Source organism: Notolepis coatsorum (genome assembly GCF_963971535.1).
Source record: "Notolepis coatsorum genome assembly, chromosome: 1".
In the NCBI taxonomy this organism is placed as follows: Eukaryota; Metazoa; Chordata; class Actinopteri; order Aulopiformes; family Paralepididae; genus Notolepis; species Notolepis coatsorum.
Genome location: NC_140165.1, coordinates 62,210,482 through 62,225,040, shown reverse-complemented (window position 1 = coordinate 62,225,040; position 14,559 = coordinate 62,210,482). Strand labels below are relative to the sequence as shown.

The 14,559-nt window shown below is 43.7% G+C and overlaps 1 protein-coding gene across 1 annotated transcript; it reads left to right on the top strand.

Moving 5' to 3' along the window:
* Positions 1-446: 446 nt before the first annotated feature.
* On the top strand, positions 447-1,625 carry sox1b (SRY-box transcription factor 1b; the record flags this gene model as incomplete). The annotated part of the gene is made up of 1 exon (XM_084322216.1): positions 447-1,625. One exon carries the CDS (start codon positions 447-449, stop codon positions 1,623-1,625), a length of 1,179 nt encoding a protein of 392 aa, XP_084178342.1.
* Between the last annotated feature and the right edge of the window lie 12,934 nt (positions 1,626-14,559).

Here is a 14,559-nt window from a genome sequence, read left to right as displayed (position 1 = left end):
CGCTCCCCATCATCATCATCACGTCACCTGACCGCGGCGCGAGCCCCCCCCCCCCATGCCCATGCCTCTCATGCAAATCACGCCTCCTGCGCGCGCTTCCCATTGGCCAGCCTCGCGCTCATTTAGTGGGCTGCCTGTCAAAGCTCGCGCTGTGCTCCGTTCGTTCAACTTTCCCCACAAACAGCAGTCGTTGGGAAAAGTAGCTCAAAGAAGAAGAAGCGGCTATTTTTTCTTTCTTTTCATCGCGAAAAAAACAAAAACAACGACGGAAGAAGTAAAGAAGGGTTTTGAAAGTTTATCCCCAAGTTTACCTTCTCTGTGTGGATTGTATCTCGTTATTTTCAACCGGACGGTGTTTTCGTGCTGCTTTTTTGGGCTCCAAGAGCCTGGATGTTTTTTTTTCACGTGCTTCACTGAGAGAGAGAGAGAGAGAGAGAGTCAGGTGAATGTATAGTATAATGATGGAGACGGACCTGCTGCACTCCCCCGGCGGGATGCTGCCCCAAACACAAACACACATCACCACTAACCCGGGCGGAGGACCGAACAGCAACAACAGCAACAACAACAGCAACAAGGTCAGCGCCCAGCAGGAGCGGGTGAAGAGACCCATGAACGCCTTCATGGTGTGGTCCCGCGGGCAGCGGCGCAAGATGGCCCAGGAGAACCCCAAGATGCACAACTCCGAGATCAGCAAGCGGCTGGGCGCCGAGTGGAAGGTGATGTCGGAGGCGGAGAAGAGGCCGTTCATCGACGAGGCCAAGCGGCTGCGCGCCATGCACATGAAGGAGCACCCGGATTACAAGTACCGGCCGCGGCGGAAGACCAAGACTCTGCTCAAGAAGGACAAGTACTCGCTGGCCGGCGGCGGGCTCCTCTCCTCCGGGAGCGGGGGACTCGGCCTGGGGGGGATGGGGATGGCGGCGCACCACCACCAGCAGCACCACCACCACGCCGCGGGGCAGCAGCGGTTGGAGAGCGGCGGCGCGGCGGGGGGCGGCATGATGGTCCAGCACCACATGAACGGCTGGGCGAACGGCGCGGCGTACCACCAGGGGCAGGTGGCGGCGGCGCACGCGATGATGCAGGAGGCGCAGCTGGCGTACACCAGCCAACACCACCACGCGCACCACGCGCACCACCACCACCCGCACAGCCCGCAGCCCATGCACCGCTACGACATGAGCGCGCTGCAGTACAGCCCGCTCTCGAACTCCTCCTCGCAGGGTTCCTACATGAGCAGCGCGGCGTCGCCAGTCTCGGGGTACGGCGGCCTCACGGGCTACACCACCGCGCACCACCACCACCAGAGCGTGTCCCCGGTGGGCGGGGGGGGCACCCTGCTGGGGGGGGGATCCCTGCTGGTGAAATCCGAACCGAGCGCGAGCCCCCCTCCTCCTCCCCCTCTGTCTTCTTCTTCTTCCGCGGCGCGCGCTCCTCCTCCGTCGACGTGCCCCACCGGAGGAGACCTGCGGGACATGATCAGCATGTACTTACCGGCCGGCGGAGAGGCGGGGCCGGGGGCCGGGGACGTGACGAGGCTCCACACGCTCCACCCGCAGCACGTGTACCAGAGCGGCGCGGCCTCGGCGGTAAACGGAACGCTCCCATTGACTCATATTTGAAATAAAAATATAGATTAAGAAATACGGGGAGGGGGGGGGGGGGGCAGAAACGTGCAATAAGCACTATACAAAAAAAATCACCATAACCAAATATTTAATTCTTAGATTGTTGATTATATCCTGTTTTCTTTTTGTTTTTGACAGGTTTATTTGGTTGACTTGTATAAATTATCCTACGGGCGGTTACAACCTAGAAAAAGAGAAACAAATGCAACCACTATGAACAAAAGGTTTTTTTTTTTCAGTGGAGTTTTTCTTTAGTTTATTTTGTTTTGTCTGAGTTTTTGAGAGCTTGGGGGAAAAGCGCATTGGATTTGCTTCGCTCTCTCAGGAACAACGGTGGCTGCCAAGTTTTGACACGATTTAAAAAATGATATTATCCCCGTGAAGGCTGGTGCGTTTTTGAAAAGGTTTTAATTTGTTGTTGTTTTTTCGATTTTTTTTGTGGAAATATATTATTATAGGCCCTATCCGTTTTGTCGAAAAGAAGGGAATATTTCGTGGAGGTAAATACAAAATAAAAAAAAATAAACGTTATAATTTCACGAGGTGACCGTTGTGGGTGAATGTGGAAATGTTTCAAAAAAGAAAGTTTATACAATTTTCAAGTTGATTTAACTTTTTTTTCTCCTCATGTTTGTAAAGCTGTGAGTCGGTGTAATTTGGGTTTGTTTTTTGTTGTTGTAAAATCCTGTAAAACTGTTAATAAATAGGCGTACTGACTGAAAGAAACTGCTTAGCCTATAAATTGTAAATAATTTTGCAGAAATGCCTATAGGATTCTTCCATTGAGTTAATACATTTCCAATAAGCTGTTCTATCCGAAAACAATGATTATATATTTTTCTTGGGTATTTTAGCAAAGGACATATACATATAGGCTATGTCTATTGTCAGAATTTATTGAATCAATCTCTTAACTATACTATATCCCTGTGTATTCTCATTCGGCTCAAATTAGCTCAAACTAATCATCTTGATCATGCTTTTTAATGTATTATTATTATCATTATTATTTATTTTACATTTTACAATGTAATTTAAATTGTGTCTCTTTGTTAGGGGGTAATGAAAAAAATATTTGACACATGGAAGACAAATGTCCGCTAAATTATGGAATGACAAACACTATACTGGAGATATTGGGTTTTACAGGACAATAATATCATTGAGTGAATGTCCTTATAAACGTGAGTTGGTTTAGAAACACGTTGATGTCTTGATCCTCGGATTCAAAACAGACCTTTATTAAAAAAATTTCTTTTTTTTCCCTTCTTTTTTTAACCCTATAAGCGCATTTATGGGTCATGCCATGAAGGGACGTTTCCAGAGTTTTTGTTTATGTTATTTTTAACAGGATTCAACCTAATAGGCATGGTTGTGTATGGCCCTTGATGCACTATAAGAAAAACAAATAAATGGAAAGATTATGCTCCGCGTTGTCAAAGATTTAATTGGATTATACCAATGCCATTGGAATTCTATATTTCTGAGATAATTGAATAGAGAATGAATCGTCCACGCCGCTGGACGGACGCCCCTCTCTAATGAATAGGCCTATAATGAATAATGTTAGCGCTGCAGGCTGAGGGCCGCGACACACAGGGCTGGAGTCAGATCTGATGATCATGGGACTAATGGTGCTTTTGTAACTCATATCGCACGGTGACTGACGTCACAGCCCATACAGCTCCTATAACGGCGACGTGATGTCCAATTCTGGATATAATTATTAGAACCCTCCAAAGAAGGTACAACTGAAAAGAGCTTATGATAATAAAAAAAGGGTTTATTATTTCTGTCCCTGAATGCGTGCGTCATAATTAAGCTTCCTTTTTTGTCATATAGCATTCAACGTTTCTATTCGGTCGTTATTTGATTTTATTATTATTATTATTATTATTATTATTATTATTATTATTATTATTATTATTATTATTATTCTTTACAATCACTGAGAACGGGGTTATAATATAGTATATTATAGCGTTGCTGTGACAGGCAGCATGCAGGCCCGCTGGATGGGATCACACTTGTTGATCTCCTGTGGGAATAAGAGCTATAATAATCTCGCTCCAATCGTGTTTTGAGTTTCAACTTGCTGCTGTTAACGTGGGATTTCTCACAGCTCTTTAAAAGCCTTCCAGTGGATCAGAAAGACAGACTGATGTCTTAAGTGTTGACTGTATAAGTTTAGGGCGCATTTAGCAGAATCCATTTTCTTTTCGAGGTTATTAAATATAGGCTACCGTTTTTTCTTTATTATTGTCAAGTTATATTCTTCCTATTCCCTTGTGTATATAGTCGGAATAAACCATCAACTCGTCTCCAAGTGACGTCTAATAATTCCGGCGCCAGGGGAATAATAATAATACTGGTATCATCAATTGGTTTAGTTGAATCCTATGTGACATATATAGTTGTGCGCGTGTGGACGACCGGAAGGACCACAACAAGTGCGTGATAGTGATAGACCACTGCACTTCCGCGTTACATGGAGCTCGTGAGGCTCAAATACCGGAAGTGCTGCGGTGGGCTGGTGCGTCACAATGAACCCATTAATGAGGATAATGATTGACAGGTATAGACCTAGCGCCGGATGCCTGAATACTTTCCACAACAAATTCGTGTTTCCGCGTCTCTGATTGGCCACGAGCGTTTCTGGTCATGTGACATGTGCGCCAATCGTGGGACCACAAGTTTTTGGATGGTTAAGCTTAGGCGCTCTTTCGAAGTTGGTTAAGGTTAGAGTTTGTCTTAGAGCATGGCGATGGATAGAACGCCTGCCCTGCCCTGATTCCAAACTCTAACCTTAACCAACTGCGAAAGAGTCGCCTATAAGCTTAACCAGTGTTATTACATGGCGTTTTTAACATTCGCCGAAATGCTTGATTGTGATTGGTTAATAGCACTCGGCAGAGGTCCGTTATCGAGTAATAACGGACCTCTGCTGAGCAATAATGACCGCTGTGCGCAGCTGTAGAAATCAAGCCCACTGACACACACTGCATCAGTGCAGCCAATCAGACACCTGCCGCCTGCTGGCGAAGCTGCCGGCGATGACAGCGGAGGACAGAACAGAACTGCGTCTGCATTTGATCTCGTCTTGTCGATGGTGTAAAATGAATTAGGTATATTGTTAGTAAGTTAGCCATGTAATAAGCGGGATAATGCTATACTCGGTCATTGTCGCAAAATAATTGACCTTCACTACATTTAAAGAACACCTCGGTGAGGCGCCTCGGTGTTCTAAACTCTGTGTTGTCAATTATTTTGCGACAATGACCTCGTAGCTATACATTATCCCTTACATAAACTATAGGCGTTAGGTAGTTTGCAGGCTGTTAGACCCAGAAATAGGCGCAGAACTTGCCGTCCCACGATTGGCGCACATGTCACATGACCAGAAACGCTCGTGGCCAATCAGAGCGCAAAACTCGAACGCAACACGAATTTGTTGTGGAAAGTATAGACACGCCCCGGATGGTGAGGAGTAACTAAAGGGCCGATGGAATCAGTTCAAGTTTTCAAGTGTTGTTTTATTTGTCACATATATATATAAGGTACATGTACAATCATTACAGTGAAATGTTTGGTTCTGACTCAGCCGATGAGAATGTGCTTCATACATAAAAAAAAAAGTAAAAAGAATAGAAAAGGTCCAAACACTATACAAAATATACAATATACAAACTACAAAGTACAAAATGCAAACTTTTTAAAATGCAAAAATTAGGTATGGATGTATAGTGCAAATATTTTTGTAATAAATAGAAAGAAATATGGTATAGTGTTAAAGGTGTTTACTTTTTGTAATGTGACCAGTCTATTAACCCTATACTGTTTGTATAGCCATACATATTCAATTCAAGAGTACATGTGACACCCTGTATGCATTGACATGCTAATATCGAAACACCACGTGGGAGGCAGTCAGCTGCTGTCAATCAACAGTAGATATACACAACCTGCTGTCAGCTTCAGGACTTGATTGATGGACTGATTGATTGAAAACTTTATTAACAGATTGCAGAATGGGTACAATACAGTAACGGCTCAATACACACAATTGTTAAGGGGATGCAGACCAGAGAAAGACGTTCGTCTTGTTTACATCAGGGTCCCCCATTTTCATTCATGATAAGACGGAACGCATGCTGTCAGCTTCAGGACACAGACCTTTGCTGAAAGATATATTTGAACAGTGTGAACAGGGCCAGCGAGCGTCGTGAGGATTACAACAAGGGGAGAGCTTTATTTGTCATGGTCGCACGGTTGCCTGCTTTTGGGGTCTCGACCCCCTAATCTTGATCCCCAAAAACCAAAGGGAAACCAAAGGAAATCCGGCTACAAGGGTATTGGCCGGTCAATGAACTAACTAACTCTCAAATTCTCTTCAGGAGAAGGGCCCCGCATGTCGTCGCTCACTTCAAATCCCCACCTCCTCGAAAATACAACCGCCTATAGCGACCCCCCCCCCCGCTGGCACTGCCGGGGGATCAAAATTAAGAGTCTCCCCCCCTCATAATTAACAACACCACGCATATATAGTTCTTTTTATATGTAGCCTATACGAAAGTGGTTGTTAAATGTAGTTCTTTGTAACTTGCGTGGCTGAATTATTAGCGGCTTCCAGACCTGTATAGGGGATTTTTTTTTTGTGAATGAGAGAGGGAGGAAGAGGAGGAGGAAGAGGAGGAGGAGGAGGAGATGGTTTTGTGTCAGAGGAGAATGGAGGATTAGTGTGGGTATAAGGAGCATAACCTGGGGGTCAGGCGGCTCAATGGCGACACAAAGACTGTCACTATATGACAAGAAGAAACCCGGCGAGGAACAGGCCTGGAATCACAGCGGCCTATATTATGCGCTATAGCGGGACTTACAGACAAATGCTCATGCACGCAAACTGACACACACACACACACGCACGCACACACACATACACACGCACACACACACACGCACGCACGCACGCACACACACACACACACACACACACACACACACACGCACACACACACATGCATATATATCTTAACAGACGTGCGAAAGCCACACCCTCCTTATTAGACGCAATCGATGCATAACTAAATGCTAATGGTAATATCGTATTCCCTCTATGCATGTAATAAGATAATGTATAGCTGCAATTTATGTGGAATACTTAATGTGATGATGATGATACAGTATGAGGCGCGAGCAGTGTTGTCTGCGCCGAGGATGGGGACACGATGTAAACAAACGAACTAACTAACTAAATAATATATAGCGTTAACCGTTAATGGAAATAAAGGTGTGGTTTAAAAAATATATATGCGTGGGGTATACCTATATGGGGGGGGGGGACTTAAGTTAGGGGGTACACCCAGAAACCACTTAGAGCCACTTAGGGGGTACAACCATGTCTACACACACACACACACACACACACACACACACACACACACACACACACACACACACACACACACACACACACACACACACACACACACACACACACACACACACACACACACACACACACACACACACACAGCTTACACGATCCAGTAAGACGGCAATTTTTGTTGGCACATTGTAAACATTGTGAGAAAGGCCTCTGGTGATGATTCTATATGATTAATAATAACTGAGAACTCGTTCAGTTCTGTAGTCGAGCAAGAGCCGGTTCATGACGAGGTTTCTGTAATTGTCAACGGCGAGTTCAGACCATATGCTAGTCTATAAGCCTATCAATAATTTAATTATTATTATTAATATTAATAATAATGTATTTAACACGTTTAAAAGCAGACAATATGCACCTTTTTGTCGCTGTGAAGATTTTGCCTTCGTTTGGACTCGGGAACAGCATACGGGACAACGTCAGACATATATTTCATTTGATTCACTTTGATTCACAATTGTCAGCAAGACATGCCTATTGGTATTCCCGTCAAACGCTCAATGGCTGTGAACATCAGTAAATGTTGATAGATCAATTTGATCAATTGAGATTGATCAAAGTTACACATTGTTGAATTATATTTCGGATATTTATTTCACCTATTTAAATTCACCTCAGCTATGGGCACTGGCGGTGAGAGCTGTTTTATTATACATTTGGTTGAAAAATATAGTGGTCTACTTAACATGTCATTTAGCTGACTATTTTATCCAAAGCGACGTATACAAGTCAGCACTGCGGCAGGAGCGGCTAAGTGGTATATTGTTCAATTTGTTCATATGTCGAACTTGAGTGTTACAAACTTACATTCTTGTGTGAATAGACATATTATCATAGTATAGAGATAGTAGTATATAGATAGAGTATAGATATCATAGTATATATAGTAATTTTACTCAAACTGAGTACATTTTACTCAAACTGAGTAAAATGTACTCAGTTTGACTAAAATTTACTCTGCGAAATTTAATGTGTATAGTATACATAGTATAGTATAGAGACATAGTATAGACATATTAGCATATGGCATAATAGAAAAGTACATAATAATAATAAAAGACAGTAAGCAGGTTCGTTTCTTAAATTGTATTGTTTTTTTTGTATTATTATTATTATTATTATTATTATTATTATTATTATTATTATTATTATTATTATAATTATAATTATAATAATAATAATAATAATAATTATTATTATTATTATTATTATTATTATTATTATTATTATTATTATTATTATTATTATTATTATTATTATTATTATTATTATTATTATTATTATTATTATTATTATTATTATTATTATTATTATTATTATTATTATTATTATTTCAGATATTGATTTAAGAAGCGTGTTTTTAGTCGACAGCGGAATATATAACAGCAATTAATTACGTTTATATCGGTTGGCATTCAGTTTTGAGAATTCATAATAATATTAATTATATAGGAAGGAGGAACCCAAAACCTTTCTGAATAGTTTGTCATTATTTCGTCGGTTGCTGTATACCTGCAGAGCAAAGTAATGTGGGAGGATAGCTGAGGGGGGGGCTGTGTGTGCGTGAGGGGGGGGGATTAAACATTAAACCGTCAGGGCGACACACTTTTCTTGTATATAGGTACATCGATACTGTCCATATAGCCCCGTTAGCCGTTAGGCCCGGTAGGATGCAGGTTTCTCCACCGGACGGACGACTTTGCCGCCCCCCCCCCCCACCCGCACATCTCGCGTTACTCTCCGTGTCCTAAACGTGGATAATTACCGTCAGTTTTTTTTTATCACGCCTCCTAAAACAGCCTCACCGACGCCGGTATATGTTGGTCCGGGCTCTGTCACAGGAGATTACCAAGACCGATTGCAAAAAAAAAAAAAAGAAGACCGAATGTGTCGCGGTGAGATTAGAATAGAGCAATAGAAATAGCAACGGGGCCAATGAATTCCTCGTGAGGGGCCTTATCGTGCAATTACACGTTGACACGTTTAACCATTTTTCAGCCTCTTAATCCGAGCCCCCCCTTCTCCCCCCTCCTTCTCTCTCTCTCTCCCTCTCTCACTCTATCTCTACCCCCTTTCCAAAAGCAGAAAAGCAGACGTTAGGCTCTTATTTGTGCTGAGTGTGCCTCGTTATTCTATAGCCTCTCTCTCTCTCTCTCTCTCTCTCTCTCTCTCTCTCTCTCTCTCTCTCTCTCTCTCTCTCTCTCTCTCTCTCTCTCTCTCTCTCTCTCTCTCTCTCTCTCTCTCTCTCTCTCTCTCTCTCTCTCTCTCTCTTCTCTCTCTCTCTCTCTCTCTCTCTCTCTCTCTCTCTCTCTCTCTCTCTCTCTCTCTCTCTCTCTCTCTCTCTCTCTCTCTCTCTCTCTCTCTCTCTCTCTCTCTCTCTCTCTCTCTCTCTCTCTCTCTCTCTTCTCTCTCTCTCTCTCTCTCTCTCTCTCTCTCTCTCTCTCTCTCTCTCTCTCCTCTAAGTGAAACAGAAAAGTATATATAAAAAAACTTTAAAAAAGGAATGTGTGTTGCATAGAGATCAATATTCTGATTCAAAAACACAGGTTGTGATGTTAAACTGTCCTTTGTGCCAATAGGCGTGAGCTCCCACGAGATGTGGCTCGTTGAAGGTGATTGACAGGTGGGTTTCTATAAAGGACGTGGGAGGTGTATCTTCACATGTAATTGAGTTATGTATTTGCGGAGGCTATATTAAATCAATAAACAAGATAAAAATTAGCATATTATACGGTATATTAATTCACATGTGTCTTGACCTGCCCATGTGATAATACCCGCCTCCCTCCGCCCTATAGACTTTGATTCTGGCAGTCAGTGAAACTATTAAAGAGAGTGCAGCGCATTGATCACAGACCTTACAGGCTGAGCGCTTTCTCTCTGACGCTGTGATGACTCATCCTACTGATTCATTTAAAACGATGATCATTTTGTGGAAGTAATGAATGTACTTCTGAATTATTATTATTGTTTTTATTTGGTATTTTAATACCAATGCCTGCCATCTTCTAATAGACATCCTGTACAAAGGGAGCACTCCTCTCATCATCCCTTCATCGTGGCCTCTGAACACACCTGGTGTTATGTTAAAGGTCCGATCAGTAATCCTAACTAAACAACTGTGTCGCCCCACCACCATTGATTGATTGATTGAAAATCTTATTAACAGATTGCAGAATGGGTACAATACAGTACGGCTCAACATTGGAGGGGGTTGGGTCATATAGGACTCCAATAAAAATATACCGTTAGATAATTCTAGTAGACTTTGGAACATCCAATAGGACTTTAGCTAATAGGATACAAATCCTATAGGAACGAAATCCAACAGAATCCATTAACATTGGTTACAAAGTCCAATTGGATTTTCTATAGACCTGTTCGCTCACTGTATACAAACATACCGTGTTTGAGCCAATCACGTGAGTCACGTGACTAAGTTGCCTCGGACTTGCGCAAGCTGCTGCGCTAAAATAAGTACAACGGAACTCTATGGTGAAACCATGACACTCCCCTGACTAATAGTTGTTTCAAACGAAAACGGCTGGATGTCATTTAGCCAAATCAGCATGTGAGTGTGAGTCTTTCACCTTTTACATACAGTATCTAGCTTTGGCATGGATTGATTGTTTAGATCGCTAGCACGGCTAACAAATGCAAATATATTGTAGTCTGCCCCGTTGTTCTGACCAGGATTACGTTCCTTTCTGCTCCGGTGATGTGCATGCACACTGAGTCTGACGTATACAGCGAACACGTTTTTATTGCGTTTTCATTTTTAATTTGATTGGAATCTTGTACGATTTTGGAACCTATAAATAGTAAATGGTGCATTTATATATTCTTTTATCCAAAGCGCTTTACAGTTTTGTTCCTCACATTCATCCATTCACTCACACATTCACACACTGATGGCAGAGGCAACCATTGCAAGGTGCCAACCTGCTCATCAGGAGCAATTAGGGGTTAAGTGTCTTGCTCAAGGACACTTCGACATGCTGCCCGGCAGGGAATCAAACCGGGAACCTTCCGACTACCAGACGACCGCTCTACCTCCTAATCCACTGTCGCACCTACCCATTATAATTTCATCCAATAGGCTAAGGTTCCTATTGAACAAAATCCAATAGAGTACAATATGGCCAGCCTGGCCAGGGCTTGAACCAGCAACCGTACAAACATGAGCCTGGAGTCCTTTGTAGCCAGCAGTCCTACCCATGTAGCCAGCAGTCCTACCCATGTAGCCAGCAGTCCTACCCATGTAGCCACGCTGCCAGACTGCTTGATTACAGTCTCCTGAGTCCCACTAAGGTGCTTGGTGCAGCCCTATACCATTACTCATTAGCACCATCTTACTACCCTGTACTACCATGTAGTACCATGTAGTATCATGTAGTACCATGTAGTACCATGTAGTACCCTGTAGTACCCTGTAGTACCATGTAGTACCATGTAGTATCATGTAGTACCATGTAGTACCCTGTAGTCAGGGCCGCCTGGGAGAAATGCGAGGCCCTGTGCGAGATTTAACGGCCCTAAACAGAGAGTACACAGTGGCAGAATACCTGAGCACTGTGACTGAAGATCCTTGACTATACAGACTCAGCGAGCACAGCCTAGCCATCGAGAAAGGCCGCCATAGGCAGACTGTGTGTGTTAGAAAGAGAGAGAGAGAGAGAGAGCATGTGTGTTAGAGAGAGAGCATGTATGAGAGAGAGAGAGAGAGAGAGAGAGAGAGAGAGAGAGAGAGCATGTGTGTGTGTGTTAGAGAGAGAGCATGTATGAGAGATCCAAAAGGACAAAGATCAACACTTAAATCCAAAGAGAAGAGGGTCTATACCAGAGAAACCAAAGCAGCAAGGAGCCAATGGCCGACATCAGCTAAATAGGCTAGCCAGGTACTGTGACACCAGGACACACACAGCTTTGGCCAACGGCCCAACGCTACCCAAGCTACACAAACGACCAAGACATTCACACACAGCACATGTCGTATCTCCAAATGTTGTGAAGTAGCATATGTTTTGCCTGGAAAAAAACATCGTTATTAACAAAACATTCGGGAGGGGAAGGAAGGAAGAGTGGGGTAATGTCATGACATTTTCATTAATCTTACCTGCACCAAGGAACGCAGGGCGAAAGGCCGTAACACAGGTCTCCACGTTGACGAAAGGCCTCTCGCTGTCGGGACAAAAATAAGCTGCTGCCAGAGCCTTGTCATGGTGCAGGCCCGACTGCCTGTTCCTTAATGTCAAGCAAGCAGTGCAAGAATGCGGAAGCATTCTACCGTAGTGGCGTGCGGTAATGCGCCTTTCATTTTCCTTCGCCCAGCGCCCAGGTGCGTGCACCGGCGGCGGCGTGCTCGCTCAGGTGCGTGCGTGCGCCGGCGTGCTCGCGCGAGGTGCCCGCGCATGCGCATGAGATCCCGCCTTGGTTCGACACGAGCGGAGCTCAATATATATAAGTCACCGCCCCTTATTCAGTATCCAGAAATAGCCCAATTGGCAAGACTGCATGGCTGTGGATCCTACGGCTCGTTTGCTGGCGAGTTCGAATCCCATCAAATATTTTTTTTTTAACGTGATTTTTTTTTTAACGTGTATTCTTTCGCCGGTTAAGGTTAGGCATGGTTAAGGTTAAGGTTAGGCATTGTTTCGGAGTTGGTTAAGGTTAGAACGGTTAAGTTTAGGCGCTGTTAAGGAGCTGGTTAAGGTTAGAGTTTGTCAAAGAGAATGGCAATATTCTTTCTATGGTTAAGGTTAGGCATGGTTAAGGTTAAGGTTAAGGTTAGGCATTGTTTCGGAGTTGGTTAAGGTTAGAACGGTTAAGTTTAGGCGCTGTTAAGGAGCTGGTTAAGGTTAGAGTTTGTCAAAGAGAATGGCAATATTCTTTCTATGGTTAAGGTTAGGCATGGTTAAGGTTAAGGTTATGGTTAGGCATTGTTTCGGAGTTGGTTAAGGTTAGAACGGTTAAGTTTAGGCGCTGTTAAGGAGCTGGTTAAGGTTAGAGTTTGTCAAAGAGAATGGCAATAGACAGCCTATTTCCGCGCGACAGCTCCCAAAGCGGGCCTGAAAAGAAAGGCGCTTTACCGTAGTGGCGTGCGGTGACGAATGCTTCCGCATTTTTGCACTGCTTGCTTGTCATTATGCTACACACGGCCCGACTACATCTTCTGTCAAAGATGATGTCGTAGTCAGAGTGCCAGAACCCCCTGCTATTCTCACGGCTAATGTCAATGGTCGTAGCACAAGCTAACAGCTAACTCAAGGCTAACTGATAGCATCAAACGAACGTTCCCAGCCGAGCGCAGCCGGCAGTTAACGTCGAAGCTAAACAGCTAACTGGCTAACAGTTAGCTCAACCAGGCTATCGCTAACCATTAGCTAACGCAGAAGCAAGCTATGCGGCTACATACAGCCAGGTGCTGACACCAGGCACACACCGTTAGCTACTAGTAGTACTATTAGCTAGTCGGCCAGTTTAGCTCCAGAGAGTGAGAGAGAGAGAGAGAGAGAGCGATGTCCACGGCGGGAATAGAATAGAGTTAATAGAATAGGTTAAAAACTCACCAAACGTCCAAGAGGATGGAGACAACCGCGTGGAGTTGACGAAGTTCATCTGCCAAACAAACGACCATCCTCTTCATCCTTGGCTGCAGGTTAGCTAACGCTAGATAGCCTTTAGCTAAGCTAGCTAATAGCCGACATCATCATGGGCCATGGCTATTTCCCCGACTGCATCATGACAAGGCTCCGGCCATTTGTCCCGCCTTTCGTCAACGTTCCTTGGTGACTGACCGACTGATAATGACCGACCTTGGCTGGCATAACTAAGCATAATAGTCAAAAGCTGCACGCGCGAAATATTCAAACGCAGCGGACTCTTCTTCTTCTTCTTCGTTTAAGTTTCCGGCGGCGTATGATGTAAGTAACCACTCCCTTCGTTGAAACCAATAGTATGTCTGCTGCAGAACCAGAGCTCCAATAGTGACCCAGGTGCAGACCCAGGAACAAGTCAGACACATTCTACAAACGTGTCTAATGTGAAATATATAAGCATATAAGCAAAACTAGATTTTAGGTATGTGATAAAAAAGGGCCTCGCGGGAAGGGGGGCCGCGCAAAAAAAAGAAAAAAAAAAGAAAAAAAAAAAAAAAAAAAAAAAATTATTTTGCGAGGCCCCCCTTCCCGCGAGGCCCTGTGCGACCGCACTGCTCGCACACCCCCTGAGGCGGCCCTGCCTGTAGTACCCTGTAGTACCATGTAATAATAATAATAATAATAATAATAATAATACACGTTATTTGTATAGCACCTTTCATACAGAAACTGCAGCTCAAAGTGCTTCACAACAGAAAAAAGACAGGCATAAAATGAACACATAAAGTGCAGACATATAAAATCAGTTTTTCACATTAGGATCTAACATCCCAACAGGCCACCTTGTTTATAGTTTGATTCAGTTTTAAATATACAATAATAAAAA